This window comes from Scleropages formosus, chromosome 1 (genome assembly GCF_900964775.1).
Source record: "Scleropages formosus chromosome 1, fSclFor1.1, whole genome shotgun sequence".
Classification (NCBI taxonomy): Eukaryota; Metazoa; Chordata; class Actinopteri; order Osteoglossiformes; family Osteoglossidae; genus Scleropages; species Scleropages formosus.
The window spans coordinates 496546-523205 of record NC_041806.1 but is presented as its reverse complement, the minus strand read 5'-3'; the positions used below and the strand labels follow the sequence as shown (position 1 = coordinate 523205).

The 26660-nt window shown below is 52.1% G+C and overlaps 1 protein-coding gene across 4 annotated transcripts in view; it reads right to left on the bottom strand.

The window, feature by feature from the left end:
* The window catches only part of LOC108919737 (adhesion G protein-coupled receptor L1-like), a 71000-nt gene that overhangs the window by 21749 nt on the left and 22591 nt on the right, over positions 1-26660 (bottom strand). For 2 of the 4 annotated variants that reach the window (XM_029251944.1, XM_029251948.1), the window contains exons 2-5: positions 19997-20160; positions 12418-12631; positions 11283-11392; positions 5199-5213 (exon numbers count right to left, since the gene is read on the bottom strand). In XM_029251944.1, coding sequence (XP_029107777.1) covers positions 5199-5213; positions 11283-11392; positions 12418-12631; positions 19997-20066 — 409 coding nt within the window. In that variant the 5' untranslated portion in view covers positions 20067-20160. The remainder of the gene's footprint in view (positions 1-5198; positions 5214-11282; positions 11393-12417; positions 12632-19996; positions 20161-26660) is intronic. The other 2 variants (XM_029251947.1, XM_029251950.1) reach the window with 1 other exon arrangement.

Below are 26660 nucleotides of genomic sequence, written 5' to 3'. Positions count from 1 at the left end.
AGGAAGCTTTGCGCACAAGCCGGACAACCCACCCCCTCACCCACCCTCCCAATGCCTGCATTAGATCCTGGGCGCTCTAATTGAATTCACACCTTTTAGTGCTGGGTGCGCAGCCTGGCCAGCAGGGGGCAGTGCAGAGCCTGGCGTAAACACCACCTGACTCTATTTTGGGAAGAGCGGGCGCTCTTCCGTGTGTGTGTGTGTGCGCGTGTGTGTGCGCGTGTGTGCGCGTGTGTGGCTGTGTCCGAAAACAAAGAGGGACAGCACTTTTGGCAGACTGCATACTGCGTGTGCACTTTGTGTGCGACAGAGCGCAATGTGTGTTTGCAGTGTCTGTGTGTGTGTGTGTGTCTGTGTGTGTGTGTGTTAGAAGGGATGGACGGTGTGCTTCTTGCACGTATTCCTCTGCGCCACGCGTTTGTCACGTGTTCGCACTCGGCCCCCCTGGCGGTGATGGAGGGAAAGCAGGCTGTCACAGGCTGACCTGTCAGTCACCCCCGTTGGCCCGCCCTCTTTCGTCTCCCCACTGGGTGTCTGTCACCGTTTCCACACCAATCAGAGAGCAGCGACTGAGAACAGCAGCACTGGGTATAAAAAGTTGTATATGAGCAGATGAGCAGTTGGCGTCAGGGCGGCGATGACCGCGCAGAAACGAGACAACGTGGCGCCGTACTTGTTAATGCGTTCAAAGACCAACGACCTCTGGGACAGAAGAGAGATAGCGAGGGGAGAAGTCGGGGGGAAGAGGAGCGTTTTGGGAGTTTGGAGCACTGCATGCTGGGGTGTGCTGTCACTGGCGAGGAAGGCAGGGCCCCGGGGAGAGGAACTGGAACCCAGGAAATGAAACAAGGTCAGTCTCTCTCTCACTCTAGATATATGTATATAAATAAATATATACAGTATATATATATATATATATATATATATATATATATATATATATATATTATATACACTGTATATATATGCACTATATATACATATATAGCTGGGGATCGATGGCAACGAGAACGCAATGGGCAGGGCAACAAGAGCCATGGGAGAAGCCAGCTCTGCCTGCAATGACAAAAGTCGTGACCTCAGGAGCTGAGGGTGGACAGATGGACAAGTGCGGTCGGACACCAGCCAAAGGTCGGGCCCTCGGTAAGCTCCAAACCGCTCTTTAGCAGGGGACCTGCAGATTCACGATCAATGTCTGGTCGCGATTCTCCAGTATCGCGAAGACCTGATTGAACCTGGACCGGAACCAGAACCAGAGTTGCCCACAACTGTCATTGCAGCAGAGAAGAGAGAGACAGAGCTGGCATCTGTGAGGCCAGGCTCCTTCACACACACACACACACGCACACACACACAGAGCACGTACACACAACATGCATACACACATACTGCACGCACGCACACATGACCGAACCGCCTCGCACACGCACACATGTGCAGTCAAACACACACACACACACACACACACACACACACACACACAGAGCCAGACGCAAAACATGCAGAAACAAACACAGACACACACGAAGAGCGGACGAGCTCAGGACAGACATACATAAACTCCGCAGTCAGGGGTGTGGCAATCGGGAGAGAGGGTGGACTGGTCGAAATGGTGGTCGGGGGCAAAACTGGGGGGCGGAATCTGAGGAAAGGGGGCGGGCACAATGAGGTAGGACCAGAGGACTGCTGCTGTCGGCCATGAGGAAATGAAAGATTAACCATTCAAAGGAAAAGAGCAGCAGAAGGAGGGTCAGATGAGGGGCTTGAGGTGAGTGTGGACACTGAAGCACCTGGAAATGGGAGGAGCCTAAGAGGCAGACTGGTCACATGACTGAGGAACGATTCTTACAGATAGCATTTCAGGAAATGTTTTTTTTTCTTTAAACAATGCTCAACCAACAAAAGATTCAACCTGAAAGAAGCAAAGGAAAAAGGGGGAACGTAGAAAGACAAACAGAGACACAAACAGATATAAAGGAATGAGCGTAAGGAGAGGAGCCACTTGGATCTGGAAGTTTCAAATGGGTTCACAGAAGGTCCAACCAAGGATGAGTTTGTCAAAGCGACGTGCTAAGAGCGTGCAGCAGCTATGCAGACCATGTACTGGCAGTGTGTTTGAGTGCAAACAGCCTCGCTCCCTCACACACATCTGCACAGATAGCCCGGCACACACTCTTGTGAAGGTGCACACCCTTACACATGCACATCACAGGAAAAATAGAATTGTACAGGCCCATACACACGCGCACACACACACACACACACACACACACACACACACACACCTGCAGGCTTGCCTTGCTTACACAGACACACCGGAATACACTCTGTCGACCACACTGTCATGACAGGATAGGAAGGGTATGTGAGCACATCTATGTGTGTGTGTGTGTGTGTCTTTCACACTTAAGTGTTTCAGTGAAGGTGAGGTTGTGTGAGAGCCGAGTGTAACAACAGATGCACTGACTGGAAGGACCGAATGAAAGACAATGCCCTCTGTTGTGTGCTGTGTGTCGTTCGGTCAATGTCTTCAGAGGCGAGGATGGATGCAGGAATCTAGAACTGGTTACAAAGTGTAAGGAGGGGAGGGGCCAAATGACAGGCAGAAAGACGGAGAAAGCAAAGGAGGGGGCAGTGGACATACAACATGAGCACGACACGGAGGTTCTCCTTATGGGAATGGATGGCTGGACAATGGGACAGGAAAGACAGGAGGGAAGGAGCGAGGCACAGGAAGGGGAGGGACAAAGAAGGAAAAACAGGAAGGAAGGAACGTGGCACAGGAAGGGGAGGGACAAAGGAGAAATGGGAAGGAAGGAACGTGACACAGGAAGGGGAGGGACAAAGAAGGAGAAACGGGAAGGAAGGAGGGAGGCACAGGAAGGGGAGAGACGAAGGAGAAACGAGAAGGAGGAAGCGAGGCACAGGAAGGGGAGGGACAAAGGATAAACGGAAAGGAAGGAACATGACACAGGAAGGGGAGGGACAAAGAAGGAGAAACGGGAAGGAAGGAACATGACACAGGAAGGGGAGGGACAAAGAAGGAAAAACAGGAAGGAAGGAACGTGGCACAGGAAGGGGAGGGACAAAGAAGGAGAAACGAGAAGGAAGGAACATGACACAGGAAGGGGAGGGACAAAGAAGGAAAAACAGGAAGGAAGGAACGTGGCACAGGAAGGGGAAGGACAAAGAAGGAGAAACGAGAAGGAAGGAGCAAGGCACAAGAAGGGGATAGACAAAGAAGGACCCCCTGGCTAGGTTGACTGTTCTGAATTAATGTTCTGGTATTGTGTGTGATTTGTTTCATAATAAATAAAAAAAAAAAAAAAAAAAAAAAGACAAAGAAGGAGAAACAGGAAGGAAGGAACGTGACACAGGAAGGGAAGGGACAAAGGAGAAACGGGAAGGAAGGAGGGAGGCACAGGAAGGGGAGGGACAAAGGAGAAATGGGAAGGAAGGAACGTGACACAGGAAGGGGAGGGACAAAGAAGGAGAAACCAGAAGGAAGGAGCAAGGCACAGGAAGGGGAGAGACAAAGAAGGAGAAACGGGAAGGAAGGAACATGACACAGGAAGGGGAGGGACAAAGAAGGAGAAACGGGAAGGAAGGAGGGAGGCACAGGAAGGGGAGAGACAAAGAAGGAGAAACGGGAAGGAAGAAGCAAGGCACAGGAAGGGGAGGGACAAAGAAGGAGAAACGAGAAGGAAGGAACGTGGCACAGGAAGGGGAGGGACAAAGAAGGAGAAACGGGAAGGAAGAAGCAAGGCACAGGAAGGGGAAGGACAAAGAAGGAGAAACGAGAAGGAAGCAGCAAGGCACAAGAAGGGGATAGACAAAGAAGGACCCCCTGGCTAGGTTGACTGTTCTGAATTAATGTTCTGGTATTGTGTGTGATTTGTTTCATAATAAATAAAAAAAAAAAAAAAAAAAAAAGACAAAGAAGGAGAAACAGGAAGGAAGGAACGTGACACAGGAAGGGAAGGGACAAAGGAGAAACGGGAAGGAAGGAACGTGACACAGGAAGGGGAGGGACAAAGGAGAAATGGGAAGGAAGGAACGTGACACAGGAAGGGGAGGGACAAAGAAGGAGAAACCAGAAGGAAGGAGCAAGGCACAGGAAGGGGAGAGACAAAGAAGGAGAAACGGGAAGGAAGGAACATGACACAGGAAGGGGAGGGACAAAGAAGGAGAAACGGGAAGGAAGAAGCAAGGCACAGGAAGGGGAGGGACAAAGAAGGAGAAACGAGAAGGAAGGAACGTGGCACAGGAAGGGGAGGGACAAAGAAGGAGAAACGGGAAGGAAGAAGCAAGGCACAGGAAGGGGAAGGACAAAGAAGGAGAAACGAGAAGGAAGGAGCAAGGCACAAGAAGGGGATAGACAAAGAAGGACCCCCTGGCTAGGTTGACTGTTCTGAATTAATGTTCTGGTATTGTGTGTGATTTGTTTCATAATAAATAAAAAAAAAAAAAAAAAAAAAAAAGACAAAGAAGGAGAAACAGGAAGGAAAGAATGTGACACAGGAAGGGAAGGGACAAAGGAGAAACAGGAAGGAAGGAGTGAGGCACAGGAAGGGGAGGGACAAAGGAGAAACGGGACGGAAGAAGCAAGGCACAGGAAGGGGAGGGACAAAGAAGGAGAAACGGGAAGGAAGAAGCGAGGCACAGGAAGGGGAGGGACAAAGAAGGAGAAACGGGAAGGAAGAAGCAAGGCACAGGAAGGGGAAGGACAAAGAAGAAAACACGGAAAGGAAGGAGGAAGGCACAGGAAGGGCGAGACAAAGATGAAACGGGAAGGAAGGAGCGAGACACAGGAAGGGATGGGACAGAAGAGAAACGGAAAGGAAGGAGCGTGGCACAGGAAGGGGAGGGGCAAAGAAGGAGAAACAGGAAGGAAGGAGCGAGGCACCGGAAGAGGAGGGACAAAGGAACAGGGAAGGAAATAGAGGAGCAGGGGACAGGAAGGGGGGGGGGGGGGGATGGGGAAATGGAGAAGAAAGATTATGGTGAAGGAAAGAAACAGAGTGAATCGAGGAACGATGAGTGGACAGGAACGCGAGGGACAAATGTAAACAGAGAAGATGGAGGGGGGAGGAGGAGAAAAGCAGCAGACAGGAAGGCGAAGGATGAAAGGAAACAGGAAGGAGGAGGAGGAGGAAGGAGGAGCAAAGGACGTGTGTCATGTTCATTGTGGTCTTTACCTTTTTGGTCCACTTCTATTCAAGCATCGGAAAAAAGAGAAAGAGAGCGAGAAAGAGAGAACGAGACAGACAGAGAGAGAAAATGAAAGAAAAAGAGGTGTAGGAAAAAAGAGAAAATTGCCATTAAATAAAAGGCTGTCCTTTCTCCTTTTCTTTTCAAGTTCATGTTTCTGTCAGGTTAACGGTTCGGTCAGAGGTTCGAATAAAATCAACAATCTTTAGAGAAAGGAAGGCGCATGATGAGCGATGACACCGGGGTTATGGGCTCAACAAGGCCTGTTTGCATCAGCGCTCTGAGTACACAGCCCCCAAAACACATGTAGAGCAAGGCATGCCCCCCAAACCCCACTTTCACAGAACAGCCCGCCCTCCCCTCTTCTTACTCCGTCTTCCTTCTGTCTCGCTGGAACGAGGGGAAAGAACACTGGGTGAGTCACATCGGCAGGTTTGAGAAAGCACACCGAGAAACAAGGAGACGTGGAGGAATGGGACATGGCCGGAGAGGACAAGGGCATTGAACAGAAAGGAGAACACAAGGAAATCATTCTTAGAAAGGGACCGCAGTGACAGCATGGGCGGTGAGGTGTACACGGACAGATGGAGATGGATGCGAGACGGTGACCAACCACCGACCCCGCGCTCCTCTACTCTTTTTCGGCTTTGAGAGAAGCCCGGTGGAGCTCTGCTGTTTTTGTGCTGCCACGAGAAAGCAGAGAAACTCGCTTCCATTCCTCTCCCGCCTGGTCTCACAAATCTTGGGTGCTTCTATGTGCTGCTTCTGCAGAACGTGCCCACATGTGGACGTCGCACCAGGGTCTAAGGTCTGGTTGCTAAAGGATGTAAATACAGAGTGCCACGCTCACACCGCCGAGCCAAGGCGGAACACCTGGGGCGCGATACAGACTAGGGCATAAAAGGCAGCGCCGGACCAGGAGCTGACACGGAACCTTGTTCAGCCTAGTTGCCTGCGACCTCCTTGCGATTACGTTACTCCTTCCTGATTCCTTTGCCCGTTCCTTGTTCTGTGCCCATACTCCTAATCCTTGTGCCTCTTTATGATCATTGACCCTTCGCCTGTTTACCGACTTTGCCTTTTGGATTGTCCTTGTTACGACGTTTGCGCCTCGAAGACCTATTGCCTGTCCTGTGACCACGCCTCTCGGATTTCCCTGAATAAACTATGAATTCCACTCTGCGCTTGGGTCCACCGCTTCCTTCTGGAACCAGCCATGACACAGAGGCTCCTTTGCATACGAACACAGCTGGGACCGCGAGGTCTGTTCATAAATCCATCACTTCGATCACTTTGACTATCGCTATGTCACTACAAGTCAAATAGTACGGACATGCCTGGACTTTTTATACAATCGCTTCTGGAAAACTTTAGATTACAATTACAATTAAAAAGGTAAGACATTCATTTTTTATTTTCATATTAAATTAAAATCAAAACAAACTGCTATTCAATGCCAAGTGCTGACTGACTCATCCAATACATTTGTTCAGCATTTCTCATATTGTTATTGATCACCAAATGCCACACCCAGACACGAACTGTGAACAATGTAGCAGTGAGTTATCTTAGGTGGTCCCACACTGCTGAGGTCTGGGCCAGTTTTACTGCCATTCATTGGGTTAGCAGGCAAACAGAGATGAGTTGCACTCTGGGACAGGTAGAAGTTTCCGACAAGAGATGAGTGAAAATAACGTAGGTTAACAAAGAGAGCAGGAAATGCAGAGTCCTCTCAAACTCCAGCACAGCTGCTTGTGTCTCGAGGAGCCGGTGTACTGTGTTACTGGGCTCTGGCCGTCATGGCACTGGGTTCTAGACATCATGCTTTCAGCGTGTGATGGAACAAGCCACAGTTGAGTCCTCGCGGCGCTGGTCTCCGTATCATGGGCGAGGCTCAGCCTTAAAGGGAGTCTTTGTATCTGAGCACTTCCGGCTCGCCGCAGGAGCCTTACAGCGTTCACAAGCGCATCTAACTCATTTACACCTCGAGAGCTGACCTCCTGTCCAAAACTAATTAAACGAGGGCTGAGGTGGGACAATAAGGCAGCGTAGCGTGTGTCCACTGGAGTGACCAGAGCGCGTGATACGGTGCAAGGAGCAACATTCACACTCAGGGGGAGGGGCCAGATGGATGTGCGCAAACGAACGAAGTGAGAGCAGGAGGGCAGAAGAACAGGAGAGGAAACAAAGGGATGGAAGGAGAATGACACAAAGGAACAAAGAAGGAGGAGGAGGAGGAGGAGGAGGAGGAGGAAGACACTACACAAGACCGAGTCATAGCCCAGGATCCATCCTGTCAGCATGTCACATGAATCCAGCTCTGGAAGAGAAATCACCCAGAGTCCCCTGCTGTCTCAGGCCACGTCAAGTGAGGTCCGGGAGTGGACACAGAGAGTGATCGAGGAGCTCGGACCCTCTTTCTGTTCTAGGATCACAGAGCCTTCCGAGTGCGCGCTTCATTAACCGACAGGTTCATTTCCATAGGCTCGGCAAAGCCCTTGTTTGCTAAGAACTGCGGGTAACGTCTCCCTACTGATGACGGGAAGGGCTCAGGCAATCCGGGCAGTAGAAACACTGGCGTGAGGTGTCCATCACTGCTCTCAAACAGACAATATTTGCACATACTTTCATCATTTTGGGTGCCATGAGAGCAAGTGGTTAAGTGGTTTTGTCTCCAACAAGAGTCTTCACTGGTGATTCAACTCAACTGAGTGATGTAACCTTCTGTGACAAAGTAAAACGTACCGCGGGTTGCGCCACTCTGAGTTCACTCAGGGTGAACTCTCGTGTTTCCTGCTCCATTTCCTCCCACCATGTCCTTTGAATACTTGTCACTGGATGTACACAAAGCCCTTCGTTTACCCGTATTCTCACAGAATGTGCCCTTAACTGCCTGCCCCGTGTGTCGGCGCCTGACATGAACACTCTTCGATTCCTCAGAGAAGCCGGAATGGCAGGTGCTCCTCCACCTCACACTTGCGTTTTTTGATACGAGAGCAACAGCTCGCTTTGCGGGATCTTGGTTGAAAAGCAAAAAGAAAATGGGAGAAGGGGTCTGGAGGGATGCTTATTAGTGCTGCACCTCAGGTGGGACAGCATAGAGACGGCGGCACATCGATATGACGCCTCTCGTTGGTGAGTGCACCTTATTTGGTTGATCTTCTGGGCGTTGTCTCCCAATGTCTCGGCAGTTGATTCTGCGTCAAAGTCAAATTGATGGGACTCCCAACATTGCTCTGCTCCACCTAAAAATCTAAGAGGAAGATCCAAAAGAGCACCCCGCCTTCCAAGGGTACCATTCCAAAGGTCCCCTCCTGCTTCTGAGTGATGTCACGTCCTTGGTCTGTCGGTCTACACTTTGTACACTTTGCACAAGAAGCAATTGCCGATTTTTGGGAGAAGCCTGGGACACCGTTCTGGAACTGGTGTTGGCTCAGCTTTTGAGTCTCAAGCAGGAAGTTCTACTTGGGCGCCACGTGCACCAAGATGCAGGTGGGATGTTACTGTCTGCTGTAAGACTGCGGTAATTGCGGGGGATAATCCGCTCTTTAGGTTGTTCGGATGGGCTCGGGTCTTGTTCTTTGCAGATAAACAGATATCTCGATCATCTCGACGAACTCTTTCCTCGTCCTTTGTAGATAAAGTGCTTATCTGTAGTATCTCAATGGGTCGTCTCTTGTTCTTTGCAGATAAACGCCTTTCTGCACCATCACAATGGGCTGGAATGTTTTTCTGCGGCTGCCCGGAGACCCGAGGCATCGCAACATGCCGCCTGGCAACCTTTTCAAAATTCCACCCCCGCCCACCGGCTCCGGAGAGAGACGCGATGAGAGACAAGCCAACGAAGCGACACACGTCCCCGGTAACACTTCAGATGGAGCTGTTGTTTGGAGCGAGACGCGCGACAAGACGATGATTTAATTAACTGTGACAAACCTCAGCAGGCTCTAAACGACGCCCGTTTCTTCATAATTAGCTGCGGCCAAGTTGGTTCTCGCACCAGCCGGGGGCGGGGCTCCTGGCCACAAATGGCGTTCTCCTCTAATTTGTCTCCAGTTCACAGTCGTTCAGCCTCCGGACTCTGTGTCTCGGCTTAAACAGTCGAACCTGTGAACTTTCCAGGCGGTGTCTCAAACACTCGGTTACCTTGAACCTCTCCCGAAATCACACAGTGTGGAGATGAGGGACTACACCCTGTCAACAGAACTAAGTGTGGACATAAGGAGAGGCTACACCCTCTCAGTAGATGTCACACGCTGGAAAGTCCTGGTTTGCCCACATTTTGCACAATCGTTGTCCGTCACACCGGTCAGCTCTGCGAGACTGTTGGACAGAAAGCGGGTGAGAACTAACTGGTGGTGGTGGTGGTAGTGGTGGGGTGGGTGGGCTCTGCTGTTATTTGCCGGAAGGAACCTCACATGGGGGTCTTAAAGTGGGAGACCATTTCAAGGATAAACACTACTGTTCTCTGCTTGGAGCTGTCACCATGGAAACTGAGCTTTACCTGCAACTGCAAAAAGACGGAGATGGACGGAGAGCGGTGGGGATGGACAGCATGATGAGGGAACAAGAGGAGGAAGGAGGACACGCACAAGGGACAAGGGGAGCAGTGGACAAGAGGAGAGAGCGCGAGCCAGAACCAGAGCCAGAGAGAGAAGGTCAGAAGGTTAGAAGGTCCTCTTCTGCTCACCTCCAGGGCGCCCTCTAGAGGAGGAAAAACAAAGAATTGACACTGATTTCCAAAAGCTGCGCCTTCACCCCACGCAACCTCCCACCGTCTTCCATCAGCACTCAGAACCCATACAGCCCCACGCTCAACTCGAACCTGGCACTCTCCCTGGAGGGGCACAGACCGCAGCACAGTGAGGGTTCAAACCTGAGAGTTACGTCACACGGGGGGCACAGCCTGATGGGAGATTTTCACACCAGGTGGGCTCCAAATTAAACTGCTCATGAGCCTGCGTGCCCTTGTGTGTTGCGTGTACAGGCGCGTGTGTCTGAGAGAGAACATGGTTTTGTTAATATCAACATCAGCACTGTTAGTGTGTGTGAACATTTATGTGTTTAACACCAAAAAACACTAGAAAGTACTGTAATTACTGTGTGTCCATGTGTGTTTGTGAAAGTGAGCTCTGAGTTTGGGCACATATCACTCCAACATGTTCACACACACACACACACACACACACACACAGCCTCTCTTCTCTTCCCTGGCTCATGAAGCCAGAACATGTGAAGCATTTTCCTGGCGATGATAGAACATGCGACATGTATGGCTGTGGCATCACGAGGTGTGACACGTGCTGCCCTGTGGGGGTATTCATTGTTCGGATTGGTGGACCCACAACACATGGGGCACCAATGGAAAGGGAGGTAGGTGCACTAACCTGTAAGTTCAGGTGTGTGTGTGTGTGTGTAGCTTTCATTGTGTATCAATGAGCAGAGATGCTTTTAATTTAATGTGATACCACAGAGTGTAAGTACAAAGACGTGTGTGTGTGTGTGTGTGTGTGTGTGTGTGTATGTGTGTGTGTGAGAGAGAGAGACAGAGAGAGACACGCCAGGGGGGATCAAGCGCAGGTGGGAGAGTAAAGGTAAAGGCACATGTGGTACTCACGGTGTTCCTTACAGCCCACCGGCCCACACACCCCATACACCCGCATTCGAGTCACATGGTCCTCAACCGTGCTGCTCTGTGAGTCTGTGTGTGTGTGTGTGTTCACGAGGAGCATGATGCCCGTGTGAAAATCTCCCTCAGCTTCTGGAGCACCACGCTGTCGATGGAGAAAAAGGGTTTAGAAGCCAGTGTGTGTGCGTCTGTGTGTGTGTGTGTGTGTGTGTGTGTGTGTGTGTGTGTGTGTGTGCGTGTGTGTGTGTGTGTGCGCGCCAGAGAGCAGGAGAGCGAGGCAGAGCGTGTGTGTGAGCGTGAGGCTGTGTGTGCGTGAGAGAGAGAGAGCGGAGAGAGCGACAGGGAGAGAGTGGATGCTGGCAGTGGGAGGGCGGGCTAGGGGACGGGGGACGGGTGGCGGGGGTGGGGGAGGTGGGGCGCAGCAGGTCCTTGCGGTACTCACTGTAGGGGACACACTCGTACTGGATCTCCAGGTACTTGTAGGTGCCGGGACACGGGTCCGGGAAGACGTCGGACCCGGCGACCACCACACACTGCGTGCGGTTGTTGCACCTGGTGGAGACAGAAAAGACCCGGTGACTGGAGGCGCGGGAGGGACCTAAGGAACAGAGACACACACACACACACACACACACACACACACACACACACATACACACACACACTATAGTTTCCTGTTGAGGTATTTGCTTGTCAGATTAACTTGTTTAATTAGTTTTCCACTTTTTTACTGCATACAGCCACTGCTGAAAGTATTCACCCCCCTCCCCCCCCCCTTCCCAGGATGTTACCATAATTTACTATTGCAACTGACAACAGATTTCTATGGCACTTTTTTTGTATGTGAAACAAAACACACTTGAATTTTTAATGGACCAGAATCGCTTTTAATGTAAAAAAAAGAATACTTTCTATGAATACTTTGTATACCCACTGTATATATTATTATTTTTCTTCTTCTTATTATTATTATTATTGTGAAACAATGTGTGATATTGTTCAAGTACTGCGCTGGCAGTACAAATGTGTCAAAATTTGTCACACCAACAAAGAGCACAAAGGGGAAAACTGAACGTGACTCCAGCTGGACGCACAGTGGCACAGCGGGTAGTGCTGGTGCCTCACAGCTTCGGGGTTGTGGGTTCGGATCCTGCTCGGTCTGTGTGGCGTTTTCAAGTTCCCCCACAGTCCAGAGATATTTGTAACAGGTGGATTGGTGACTGTACACTGCTTTTACTGTGTGTGTGTGTGTGTGTGTCGCTCACACTCCTGCAGCAATTTCCCCTTCCTTTGCTGGATTCCTCTCACCCCCCTCCCCAGTGGAATGCCGGGAGAGGACAGCCATTGATCGGCCTTCCAGGAAGGGGCTGCTGAGAGCGGCCCGGTAGGACAGCGACTGGCGCCGCTGCACTCAGAGACGCGTACACACACACACACACACACACACACACACTGACTGACTGTAGAGAACACAGAGTAAACATGCAAATATACCACATTAACTGTGACATGCAGTGAGAATCACTGTAAATCATATAGGCTTACGCACACACACACACTCACACACTCACACACACCTCTGCGACATGATCTTGAAGGCATCGGGGAGGTAGCACTGCACGTTCTCCATCTGGAAGGGGTCCGCGTCGCAGATCTTGTCGTCCGTGCGCCCGTAGTTGGCCGTCTCGATCATGATGACGTCGCTCCCGGGGCAGCGCAGCTCGATGGGGTAACCTTCGCACGCCAGCTCCCTCCGCAGGAGGCCGAAGGGCATCGCCGAGCGGCTCAGAGCTGGGGGCACAGGAGGCGGCAGATGATTGGCAGGTGAGCGGCGGGCGAGCGGCAGGTACGGAGCCGCTCGCCGTCTCAGCGGAACCGGACTGGCGGCCAAAGGCAAGCTTTGCAGACTGTTCACACACATCTTTCACACACGCAGTGCTGAGCGCGCTCTGACGGGAGGAGCGGAGGACACAGTTAGGACTTCGCAGCGCGTGCGTGAGCATGTGTGTGCGTCTGTGCACGGAGGTTCCTCGACATACGAACGAAAGCGCGACGGTGAACGCGAGCTGTAAGCACCGGGGAAAGGAATTGAACCGAGGTGGTTGCACGCACTCCCGCTCCTGCTGCCGCACGTCGGCTCGGAGGGTAAACGCACGCGAGGTGAACGAAATGTCAAGACGAACAAACAAACAGACTGGGACATGTTTGCGTCCACATCTGAACGGAGAAGCCAGTGAGATCATCTAAGAGCTACAAGTGAGCAGGAAGGGACGGACGTAGAGGACGACCCAGACAGAGCGTCCCGGACTGCCTTCGGCACCACGGACAGCTCGAGCGCACGGTGTGCCTCGGCAAAAAGGCTCTCTCACGCAAGGCACGCACGCACGCACACACACGTGCGCAGCGGGGACGCAGAGAGACCGGTGTGGCGGCGCCGTTGCGGAGCCCAGATCTCCCGGCCCCCCCGCAGTGTGAACACACAGCTCGGGCAGTAACCACTAATTAAACCATTAAGGCTCTGAAAACAAGAGCGCTGAGTAGAGCCGCGCAGCGTTGGGTGCACGATAGAGAGCGCACACACACAGGATAAAACGCACACTAAAATACACTCTGTCACACACTAACGCACGCGTTCCGTTGCACAAACACACACATGCAGTACACATACTTACTAACACACACTTTCACTCGACACACACCTGGAATACACACGGATCTACACACTAGACTAGTGCAATGGTCAATTTTCACACTCGCAAAGAGCAGTGTTCACACACACACACACACACACACACACACAGAGACTAGCTTCCTCGCGCTCTTCCATAAATATTCCTTATATTATTTTCTTACTCGGCCGTTTGTAAGGCGTGTTTGTCCAGAAGGATCAAGTATTTTTACACCATTTTTATGACGACAGTCAGAAATGTTCATAGAGCAAAACCCTGATAACACAGTGCATCATAAGTGGGGGGGGGGGGGGGGGGTCTCACCTTCTGTATACATGCTCTATATACATATCATGTATTTATTTATGTATATGTTTGTATTTATATATAGAAGTAGAGAGAGAGATCCCAGTATATATTTATTTCATTTTTTTTAAATAAAGACAGTATGGTTCTTAATTAAAATTATGCTTGGTTAATATTACTGTAGGGGGGCGCGGTGGCGCAGTGGGTTGGACCGCAGTCCTGCTCTCCGGTGGGTCTGGGGTTCGAGTCCCGCTTGGGGTGCCTTGCGATGGACTGGTGTCCCGTCCTGGGTGTGTCCCCTCCCCCTCCGGCCTTACGCCCTGTGTTACCGGGTTAGGCTCCGGTTCCCCGTGACCCCGTATGGGACAAGCGGTTCAGAAAATGTGTGTGTGTGTGTATGTGTAATATTACTGTGCCCTGTGTTGTTTTGGAAGTGTGCGTTATTATTATTATTATTATGTGTCAGTATTGTTTGAAAAATGTGTGATTGATTTCCTAATGTTCTGTTTGCTCTTATTTCTGTTTTTTAAGCAATGAAATTAATGGTTGCTGTTACATGAATGGGAAAAAATCACATTGTGTTTCACACATGATGTTTTGTTGATTTTTTATTGAACTGAGTGAAAAAAGTTGTGATTTTGAATGGTTTGAATTGTGTGACTTTTGTCAAAAACACTAAATAGAAGAGGGTGTTTTGTGAAACGCATTAAAAGAATCTTTGTCATGAAAAAATATTTAGTGTCTCGGAAAGCCTGTGTCCAGTGTGTCTAGTGTGTCCAGGGTGTCTAGGGTGTCCAGTGTGTCCGCTCAAACAAACATGCAGAATGGACAATGATCCATGTCTGTAAACACATGCTCACACACCATGACAACAAGGGCCTGTGTGTGTGTGTGTGTGTGTGTGTGTGTGCGCAGATGAGCCGTGGAGGATGTGGCGTGAGAGTGTGACTCCACTTAATGCAGAGCAAGACGGCGCCAGGCAGACTGACCACTGAGCATAACGGGAAGTTGTGCTGTGTTCTAATGCTGAGTCGTGGGTGGCCACCGAATTATGGGAAACACACTGATCTACAGACCGCAGGTCATCGCACACTGATCTACAGACCGCAGCCCATCGCACACTGATCTACAGACCACAGCTCATCGCACAACTGATCTACAGACCACAGCTCATCGCACACTGATCTACAGACCGCAGCCCATCGCACACTGATCTACAGACCGCAGGTCATCGCACACTGATCTACAGACCGCAGGTCATCGCACACTGATCTACAGACCACAGCTCATCGCACAACTGATCTACAGACCGCAGCCCATCGCACACTGATCTACAGACCGCAGCCCATCGCACAACTGATCTACAGACCGCAGCTCATCGCACACCGATCTACAGACCGCAGCCCATCGCACACTGATCTACAGACCGCAGCCCATCGCACAACTGATCTACAGACCGCAGCTCATCGCACACCGATCTACAGACCGCAGCCCATCGCACACTGATCTACAGACCGCAGGTCATCGCACACTGATCTACAGACCGCAGCTCATCGCACACTGATCTACAGACCGCAGCCCATCGCACACTGATCTACAGAGCAGTCTGTCATATGTAATTGTGTAACTTCTCTTATGTTTCTACATTCACCACGTTACCGTGTTCACTGCGCACTATGAATGGTAAACTGCAAAATCGAAGCCCACACTTGTCTGACAGACTTGTGTCCACCAGACCATGACAGATGTATACAGATGTGATCATGTCCCTCTCTGAAACAGAGCACTTACGCATCATGTTGGAGCGCTAAATAATGCATGTGCACAAGCATAAAATCGCCGATCAATAAGTTCTCTCGCCTCTACGAGACGCTCGCGGCTCCTTGTCTACCGTGCCGCCGTCAGTGACGCGTTGAACCCGAGAAGGAGGAGGAGGAGGAAGAGCCCATTGTTTTGCGGCGAAGGGTTAACAATTTCACACCGTCTCCTCTTTCTCAGGGCAGTTAAAAGCTACTGTATAAACAAGTGCCCTAAAAGCCTCATTAGAAGCCATCAGCACGACGGGACGTGTCAGTGAACAAGTTGCGGAGAAGACGGTACTGGACGGCAGCCTGTGCGGCAGCGTCCCCTGCGGAGCAGGACAGCCCACGCGAAACTAAAGCTGCGGGGTCCTCGTCCCATCCAGGGGGGTTTCTCACGCCGAATGCGTCTGGGGTCAAGGGTCAAGGTGGCAGGCGGTCATGCTTACATGACCATGTTTCTCCAGTCACATCAAGCTCACTGGACGAAGAGGTCCAGACTGCTGGATGATGTTTCTCCAAGGGAGCCAAGCTTGTGGGACGATATTTCTCCCAAGACTTTGATCCCTTTACAAACAGCATGTTACTATTCAGCTGTATGTTGACGAGTTCAGCACATCTCGTCACAGAAGATGCCTGGGCAGATGCAGCAGGTCAGGACGCAGCACACACACACACACACACACACACACACACACACACACAGCAGCCACAGCAGAGACTCCCCCAGATTACTCATGAGCAGGAAGACACCACTTTCTCATTACTTGTGTAAGAAGTGCATCGTGCACCCAAAGGTGTACCCTGCTCCAGCTTGTGTCCCAGACAGGTGAGAGCAACATGTTCTGGTGTTCTCCTGCTATCGGAAGGAGCCCGAAGATATGTAAAACTAGCATGAATATTTTAAAACAGACACTGATCACAGGAACAAGCCTTGATATGGACCAAGGTGCAACAACTGCTCTGAGCCACAAGTAACGGGGTTCAAGTCCAGTCAAAAGCTGCAGAAAATCTACAACATCTGGAATGTCTTGAACATCTCAAAATGTTTCAGAAGCTTTACTTGTCAGGTGCCAGTAGGAGCGGTGACAGTGTAATGTGCCTGCTGTGACTGGGTACGCTGAGCAGATGCAGTAGCCAGGGCCACTTGTGGAGTACGCTGGGCCAACAGGTCTTCTCTGCGATGTCCCACCTGCTCCAGTGTCCTCACAAGACGCAGAGGCCTGAGCTGCTCCTCATTCCCACACATTTCCACGTTGGACACTCACAGTCCGGGATGTTTAAAGCCTGCTGACTTGAAAAAAGACTTTGTTCCTCTTGGAGATGCTCCCGTAACATATCCTGAGAGAAACGTCAGGGACACTCGCAGACCTGCTCCTGTTTACACCTGGACTGATGTGCAAGTTTGGCCCATCTCCGACACAGGCGCGCACGCGCACACACACACACACACACACACACACACACACTCATGCACGCACACCCCGGTACAGACCTGTGGGTGGGGCAAAGAGTGGTGCGAGTGGAAGGAGCCTCAGGCTCTCCCATGCGCTCCTCCATTACAGGCTGCTAATTAAAAGGAGTCGCGGAGGACTGACTCTTCTGACTGCCTCTAATTAAAGCCTCGGGCTGTGTGTGTGTGTGTGTGTGTGTTGGGGGCAAGGGGAGCTGGGTCACGCACTCCAACGGGGGGCCGCGCATGCACTCGGCATGTGACGCCCGGATCGAGTCGGTGACGTCGCCGGGAGCGGCTGAGGGACGCCCGCGAGAGAAAGCTGTGATCGTCACCAAGGAGACGCGGCGGAGAGGCGCTCGGAGGGTAAACGGCTGTCCAGCTGCGCCGCCGATGGCTGTAGAACTGTGTGAAAACTGCGAAAGGAGGAGACTCACTGATGAGTCCCCAAGTGTGTCCCTAACCTCCTTTGTTGGTAACGCCACAGGTATCTCTACCGCTAAGTGACAATCAGTGAAGTGTGTGGAAAAGTTCTGTAAAAATCACAGAATTGGCCATAATACACACACACACACACACACACACATTTTCGGAACCGCTCGTCCCATACGGGGTCGCGGGGAACCGGAGCCTACCCGGCAACACAGGGCGTAAGGCCGGAGGGGGAGGGGACACCAAGCGGGACTCGAACCCCAGACCCACTGAAGAGCAGGATCCGGTCCAACCCACTGCGCCACCGCGCCCCCCTTGGCCATAATAAGCTTTTATAAATGTATGTTTTATATATTTTATTAACTCTGAGCTACAGTGAAATGACAAGATCCGAATCTTCAACTCCAACGTAAAGTCAGTCCTACTTTACGGAGCGGAGACCCGGAGGACCACCGTCACCAGCACAAAAAAGATACCGACATTCATCAGCAACTGTTTGCGGCAGATTCTCAGGATCCACCGGCCCGTGATCATCAGCAACCAGGAGCTACGGCAGAGATCCGGACAACGACCGGCAGAAGAAGATATCCTGCAAAGACGCTGGCGATGGATCGGCCGTGCTCTGCGAAAGCCAGCTTCAAACGCTACGAGAAGAGCCCTCACGCGGAACCCCCAAGGCAAGAGGAAGCGAGGCCGGCCAAAAAACACATGGCGACGCCACCTGGATGCAGAAGCCAAATGGATGGGCCACACCTGGGGACATCTGGAAAAACTGGCCCAGGACAGAGATGCCTGGAGAGCCCTTGTCGGCAGCCTATGCCCCAGGAGGGGTAGTAGGCATAAGTAAGTAAGTGACACTGAAATGAGACTAATTTTAAGTTACCGAAAATAAAGTTGTCTGTCGACCGGATCGTCGCGTCGCTACGAAAACGGAAGCGCGACGCAGCACACAGCCGTAACACGCGAGAAATACGCACGTCCGGTGTTCCTCGTCTGAGCTGTAAACACCGTGGATGTGAGTTGAATTGAGGTGGTCCCATACTCTTCGTGGGACCACAGGTGCACACAGGGCTCGAAGAAACATTTTCGACTAAACTTTTCGAAACATTTTTAAACTAGGTTTTAAAGACAAGAAAAAGCGCAAAATGTTTGTACCCTGGAATGCTTGTAAGTGGAGCGACGGCGACGCCGGGACCAGAGTACTGCCTGGGATTCGGCGAATCCGTAGGAAGCGCGGTGGGGGTTCGGGAAGTCGGACCGGTCGCTTTAACGCCAACGACAGAGTCTCGGGGTCCCGGACCGTGCCGAGGGCAGCGGCGCCATCGAAAGGCTGTCGCGCCGAGGCGCCATCAACGGGTGGGGGGGGGGGGTCCCGGCTGTCAGCCGCAGACCCTACGGGGCCATGACCAGACTCGCATTAACCTCTTTGTGCGCTGGTCCACATCGCAACACTGTGTGTATGTGTGTGTGTGTCAAGCAGCAGCAGTGCTGGAACACGGATTTCCTCCTAATGGACACACTCATTATGAAATCAGCACGGAATCAGCCAGTTTCCCAGAATTCCTCCCTGTCCCTTCCTCCCAGCGACTCTGAGAGCCACACAACCGTCAGGAAGATAAAAGCTTAATCCGCAGCGTGTGCCTGCATACGCGCACGCACACAGAGACACGCACACACACGCACAGACATGCACACACATACACACACATACAAACACGCACACACACGCGGAGCACAGCCTTCAAAGCCCCGTTTTAAAGAAGACAACAGCCCCCCCCGCGTTCGGCACACGCTGAAAGTCCGTCCATTGACCTTTCCACTCAGTCGAGCTGCTCTCTGATGTTGGCTCTGCGACATGGGGGGGGGGGTTCCGCACATCAACCGCATAATGAGGCGCTCGATCTAGGATAGGAGGGGACAGACAATGGCAGAGCACAATTGTGTGTGTCTGTGTGTGTCTGTGTGTGTGCGCGCGGTGTCTCCCTGGGGACCGCAGCGTGTTCATACTTTAACTCGGCTTCTCTGCTCGACTCAATCAATGGCACAAATCAATGAGGCGAACCTGCATTACATAAACAGGGTCGCCATGAGTCAACAGCGGTGTCTGTTACCGCGGTAATTTGTTGGTAATGCCAACACAACAGCACAAACAAATCGAGGGCCCAAGGCGCACGTGGGGACAGGAGGACGAGGAGTACAGCTCCGCTCTGTGGACGGGCTCCCCCTCCCTGTGTGTCTGTGCTCGGCTGGCTGGCACACAGCGCCCCCCCGTGCCCCCGACCGTAACGCTCGGAGCAGATGGCGAGGTGGCGCCCGCCTGCTGCCCCTCTGCCCCGTGTCCCCCCATCGAGCCCCTGCAGCCATCGTGTCCTATCTGTCCTGTTTCCTGCTGCTGGGGTCAGTGGCAAGACACACACACACACACACACACACACACACACACACACACACACTCTCTCATTGTGACCACTCCCTAGAACGCCCCTGCAGTACCAACCTTGAGCAGAGGGGGCGATGTTGCCAAGTGTCACGATGCAGGTCCAAAGGAACCAGAGTGACAGCGCCATGCTGAAGGTTGGGGTGGGGGGGTGGTTTTGCCAGGAGGGCGTGGTCTGTGTTCTGATTGGCTCCTCCTCTCACGCCTCCTGCAGAAGGGAGAACCTGCGGACAAGGAGACGAGAAGCAGGTTGAGCTCAGACACCAAGGATGGGAGCAGCAGCTGTGTGAAAAAGTCGATTCCCAGCAGTGGGGATCAGAAACAACCGTGTGTGTGTGTGTGTGTGTGTGTGTGTGTGTGTGTGTGTGTGTGTGCGCGCGCGATGGCTATTTGCTCTGCTTGCCTCCTGAACAAACGCACGTTTTATTTTCAATTTCACCCTGATTTCATTCCCTTCCATTTTCCTGAGCCCGCCGGTGCGCGTGCTTTGCGGCCCACTTTTATTTCCCATCAGCGTGATGTACCCACAGTGCAGTACCGCGGTAACAGCGATGACCCCCAGGCTGCTCTGCGGTCCCAAACAGAGCTGCTGTAGATGTGGCACTTCAGGAGGAAACCCGTCCACCGCCCGTTTCCTAGCTGCACAGCGGTGTTCTGAAGGTGCTCTCGCCCCGAACGTTTGTTTTGACCGTAATGACCGTGATTTTCACAGCAGTGCGTTCAAACGCAGGGGCAAACACCAAAACACGAGCGGCAAAGTGGCCCAGGAAGCCGAGCGTCCGGGTCCCAGCACTGACACACCCGTTCATGTTCCACGTTCTCTTCCTCCCGCTTTAGTCTCTGGAGTTTGGAAACACTTTCCAGATCATTCCTTTTGAACGCCCTCTTTGTCACTTCACTGCGGTTGCTACCTTGGTAATTCAATTCAGTCCCACAGTGTTGACCGTTCGTGTCCGGCGTTTCGAGCTTTACAGCAATATCTGAGATCCTTCCGGAACTGGAGTGGCGTATCGGTGGAAGGACGTCTCCCCCTCGGAGAGGTTCGAGAAGCTGGGCGGAGCAGCGGAGACAGAGCTGAGGACCGTACGCTGAACGCTGGTGACCGACACACTCGGTCCACGTTGAAGTCCAGTGACGGACACGGTGACCGTCTTGGTAACTCTGGACCTGCAGGGATGGAACCTATAGCAGACGCCCCGCCCCCACCGAGGGGTTTCCCTGTCCTTGTGCCAGGGGCTGCTCCTCCTCCTGGACTCACACCTACTGGACTTGTCCTATGAAGTTCTTTCCTCTGACACACACACACACACACACTCCACACAGTGTATGACATTGTTTCAGCCAGGTGAGCCTCTCCAGGTAAAGGGGAGCGCCTCAGGAGTGTGCGTGTGTGTGTGTGTGTGTGTGTCGGCGCACGCGGGGACGTGCGGGTGTGTGTTTGCTTGTTTGTGCGTGCGGATGCTCGTTAGTGCGACGGCGGGGAACGAAAGAGGGACGAGTCGCCCGCGGAAGACACTCGACAGAAAGACGACGTCGGCGCAGGGAAAACGGCGACGCTCTCGCTCTCCGAGGGAATTCAAACACGCCTATTGATCGGAGCGACGCGAAGCCGCCGACGGATGAGTCATTGGTTCGGGTGGAGAAGCGAGACGGAGATGGAAGGAGGGAAGCCGAAGGAGGAGCGGAGACTCCGCGCTCGCTCACGCTTGCTGCTAGGCAACAGCCGGCGAAGGACAAGCGTTGGTTCGCACGCAACGTCTGACATCTCTTTTGTCTCCTCTCTCCGCTGCTCATCCGTTACTCTTCTCCCTCCCTGAGCCCCGCCCTCACCGATTAGCCCATTTCCACCGCAGCGTCGGCTCAGGGAGGGTCGCTCAACGAGGCACGAGCGCGTCCGGGGGTCTGAGGGTGTCCGGCGCGTCTGGCGCAAGAGCGCCCCTACAGGTGGTCCAGGGTAATCCTCCGACGTAAGGCGACGCAGCAGGTCATCGGAGGAAGGACCACCGCGGAAGCTTTGAGCACTTCCCGCAGAGGGCGCTAGCACGAGGGAGAGGAACTCTTTCCCAGGAGGCACGGGCGCTCGGGCCGAGAGGACGGCGACGACTGTCTGGGCCCTTCGCCTCACCGGCCGATTCGGAAGCTGTACAAGCGTCGCCGGAATCGGACGCCCCGTTTCCGCTCTCCGTCCCCCGGAAGACACAAGCGGGGCCACTTTGGACGCTTTTCACTTGACTCTGAATGTCGAAGAGCTCCCCACCCCCACCGCAGGACCACTCAGCCATGAAATATGGTTCCTGTTAATAATATAGACAACAGTAATGAGACAAATGAGGCAAAGCAGGTGCTGCTGTAGAAGGCACCCCTCTCACCGTGGTAAATTACCTATTTGCTCCACATTAAGATGTACAACACGTCCTGTGAGATGTTAATTAGCCACCGACAAACCCGCGCACGAATCATGCGTTGCGCCATTTTTTGAGCGATATTTCGGACACGCGGGGCACATAACCCCGGAAAAAGATGTGCACTGGATCGAGTCCCGGTGAAATGTCTCATATTTCAGTCACCTTTCGCTCCGCTGGTGTCACTAACGCTGCCGCACGGGTAGCTTTCTCCGTAACTTCGTAACTCGTCATTAGTTACAGGAATTAGATCTGCACTGTAATATTTCACAACCTCGCTTTTGTTCAGCCCTCGTTGCTCTTCGATCAAAGAAAGGAGGACTTAGTTAAGGTAAACTTCACGAGCCGAGAAGGAACCTCTGGAGGACGGAATCTGTGACGGAAATTCTTGGAAGAGACGGGAGACCCCGAGAGAAGGTAATCCGAAAGAGACGTGTTCTCTGAGCGCTGAATCCAGCGGTTCCGAGCGACAGGGGGAGGTCGTTCCACCACATCGGAGCCAGAACCGAAAACCTTAGCGCTCTTCATTTTCGACCTCTTGTGCGGGCAGAGCTGGAGGAGCTCAGCAGTGTGGCGGGTGTAGTGAGCGATCAGACAGTATTATTAACATCGGTCACCAGCTAGTAACTGTTCATATTAAGGGTTATTAAGCACTATTTAGCTGATGCTTGTGCCAAAATCATCTTACAGAGTTAGTTTTGTACAATAAGCTACTTCCAATGATTTACCCCTTTCGTACGGCTGGCCGATGTTTACCGGAGCGATTCAGGGAGAGTACCGCGCTCAAGGGTACTTCAGCGGCAGGCCTCTTTCAAGTGGCCAGTGTCGGTAGTGTCGTGTTTCCTCTCCGTGTACCGTACAGTAATTCGGGGTATTCCAGAGCTCACACGGAGCACTGCTGCACGGCACATCGCCGTCGCCATCTCTCCACTCGCGCCACCGACGACGCCGGTTCGCACACGGCTCTCGGCCGCACTTCCGCTCTTCTGCCGTTCGTTCTGGGAAAGTTATTTCTCCCTCTCTCTACTTCATTACACACGTCTCCTTCATCCAGGATGCTTTCAGAGTTCATTGTATGACCCAAATATTATATACTGTGTGTGTGTGTTGAGACTGACCCCATTCTGCCTGCCACAATTTACCCAGCTGGGATTCTTTGCGACGGCACGCTGCAGCAGTCCTCACGCACTCGCACGCAAACACACGCTGCGGAGCTGTCACTGCTCTTCACACCCCTCACTCATCCGCGGCGTCTCTCGAAGTGACGGAGCCCTTCCCCAGGCGGGGTCCCCCGTCAATCGCTCGCCGCGTCCGCCGCTGTTCCGCAGCCGGCTATTGACGCGGAGCCCGTCGCCGCGGCTTAACCAGTCGTTAAAGAGAAGAGCATCAACAACAAGTAATTGTGAATGATAAAGAGGCGACGGGCGCAGCGAGAGCCGCTTCAAAAACTACCGAACGCGGCATCCGGTGGGTCTTTTTCAGCAGAGCCCAGCATGGAGGCCTGAGCAGAAACAGCAGCAAACCGTGGAATGAGCAGCAGGGAGAAGGACGTCCAACGGTTGAGCTGAGATATCAGGGACGGAGTCACTGGGGACAGACGACCAATCCACCCCCCCAAATGTACAATATTGACCAATCCATCCCCCCACATGTCCAATATTGACCAATCCACCCCCCCCCACATACAATATTGATCAATCCACCCCCCCATGTACAATATTGACCAGTCATCCCCCCACATGTACAATATTGACCAATCCACCCCCCTATGCACAATATTGACCAATCCACCCCCAAATGTACAATATTGACCAGTCATCCCCCCACATGTACAATATTGATCAATCCACCCCCCCATGTACAATATTGACCAGTCATCCCCCCACATGTACAATATTGACCAATCCACCCCCTCACGCACAATATTGACAAATCCATCCCCCCATATACAATAGTGACCAATCCACCCCCCAAAGTGTTCAATATTGACCAGTACATCCCCCCACATATGATATTGACCAATCCACGCCCTCCACATGTACAATATTGACCAATCCACCCCGCCACGCACAATATTGACCAATCCACCCCCAAAATGTACAATATTGACCAATCCACCCCCTCACGCACAATATTGACAAATCCATCCCCCCATATACAACAGTGACCAATCCACCCCCCAAAGTGTTCAATATTGACCAGTACATCCCCCCAAATGTACAATATTGATCAATCCACCCCCCGATGCACAATATTGACCAATCCACCCCCAAAATGTACAATATTGACCAATCCACCCCCCCACGCACAATATTGACAAATCCATCCCCCCATATACAATAGTGACCAATCCACCCCCCAAAGTGTTCAATATTGACCAGTACATCCCCCCACATATGATATTGACCAATCCACGCCCTCCACATGTACAATATTGATCAATCCACCCCCCGATGCACAATATTGACCAATCCACCCCCAAAATGTACAATATTGACCAATCCACCCCCTCACGCACAATATTGACAAATCCATCCCCCCATATACAACAGTGACCAATCCACCCCCCAAAGTGTTCAATATTGACCAGTACATCCCCCCAAATGTACAATATTGATCAATCCACCCCCCGATGCACAATATTGACCAATCCACCCCCAAAATGTACAATATTGACCAATCCACCCCCCCCACGCACAATATTGACAAATCCATCCCCCCATATACAATAGTGACCAATCCACCCCCCAAAGTGTTCAATATTGACCAGTACATCCCCCCACATATGATATTGACCAATCCACGCCCTCCACATGTACAATATTGATCAATCCACCCCCCGATGCACAATATTGACCAATCCACCCCCAAAATGTACAATATTGACCAATCCACCCCCTCACGCACAATATTGACAAATCCATCCCCCCATATACAACAGTGACCAATCCACCCCCCAAAGTGTTCAATATTGACCAGTACATCCCCCCAAATGTACAATATTGATCAATCCACCCACCCCACGTACAATATTGACCAATCCACACCCCCCACATATGATATTGACCAATCCACGCCCCCCACATGTACAATATTGACCAATCCATCCCATGCCCACCCGCAAACCCCCCCCAAACACGTAAGATTTTCACCAGTCCGTTACTCCCTCCCCTACAGCGCTGCACAGTATTAGCCAGTCCATTACTAGACTCCTTCAGCCAAACTGTATATTATCAGTTACTGAATGAGCGAACCGTACCTACACCCCTGTAAGATATTAGCCAATCTATTACTTGACGCCATCCACATGTGAGTTACTGACCAGTCCATCACTCCATTCCACCCACATCCCTGTAAAATATTAGCCAATGCATTACTTCAAGCAACCCACGTGCCTTTGTGGTCCTGATAAATCCTACTGCTCTACTGTGAGGTGAACTTGTAGGGTTGCTAAGTACCTGTAATGTATTACTGGTCCTCCCCAGTCCTCTTCGCACAGCCCCCCTTAGTGGAACTGCATTCCCCCCGCATCCCAGCATGCCATCTCTTGGGTGACACAGGTCCCGGGTTTACAGATTGCAACAGCGAGGCGGAGTCCTCTCAGCCCTTCGGCTCTGGAGCTCACAGATCACCAAGCTGCGATCATCCCCTCTCTGAAAAGAGAGCCATTCAAATGATGCCGATTTGCTCGGTTCCCCTCCCTCGATCCTTCTTTTTCACATTTAAATTTCGAATGCTTTACATGTTCAATTTACATTATGCCAAAGAGCACAAACACTGTATCAGTACTGACATGTTCTCTCTCTCTCTCTCTCGCTGTGACCCCTGACCTCACCTGCTCCCCGCTGACATTCTGCATTTCTGTTTTGCTGCAGAGGCGTCTCCAGTGGGCCTTTGTTGTGGAACACTTTTAGACGAGTACTGAGCGAGACGGGCCTCCCCAGAGCTCTCGAGCCTCCTCGTCACCCATTGGGTCCTCTCCCCGTCCACCCTGTCTCTCCCTCCCTCACTCCCTCCCTCCCTGCCTTCTTTCCAGTGCCAGGGATCTGCTCCCCAAGGGAGGAACCAACCCTTCACACTGGGAGATGAGCTCCCATCCAGCGCGGGGGGTGGCACTACCCTATAAAGACTCCAGCGCCCTTCCGTGGCTCTATTATCTCGGTCAGGAGAAGGGTGTATGGGTGTGCCTGGTACCCAGTTCTGCTGAAACACAAACCCCAAGTTTTCTGATACCAAGCGGTCATGTGGCACTAAACGGAACGATGGAACTAAATGGAACAAAAACCATCCTTGTCGCTCGCATGAATATCGGCAGGTGAATC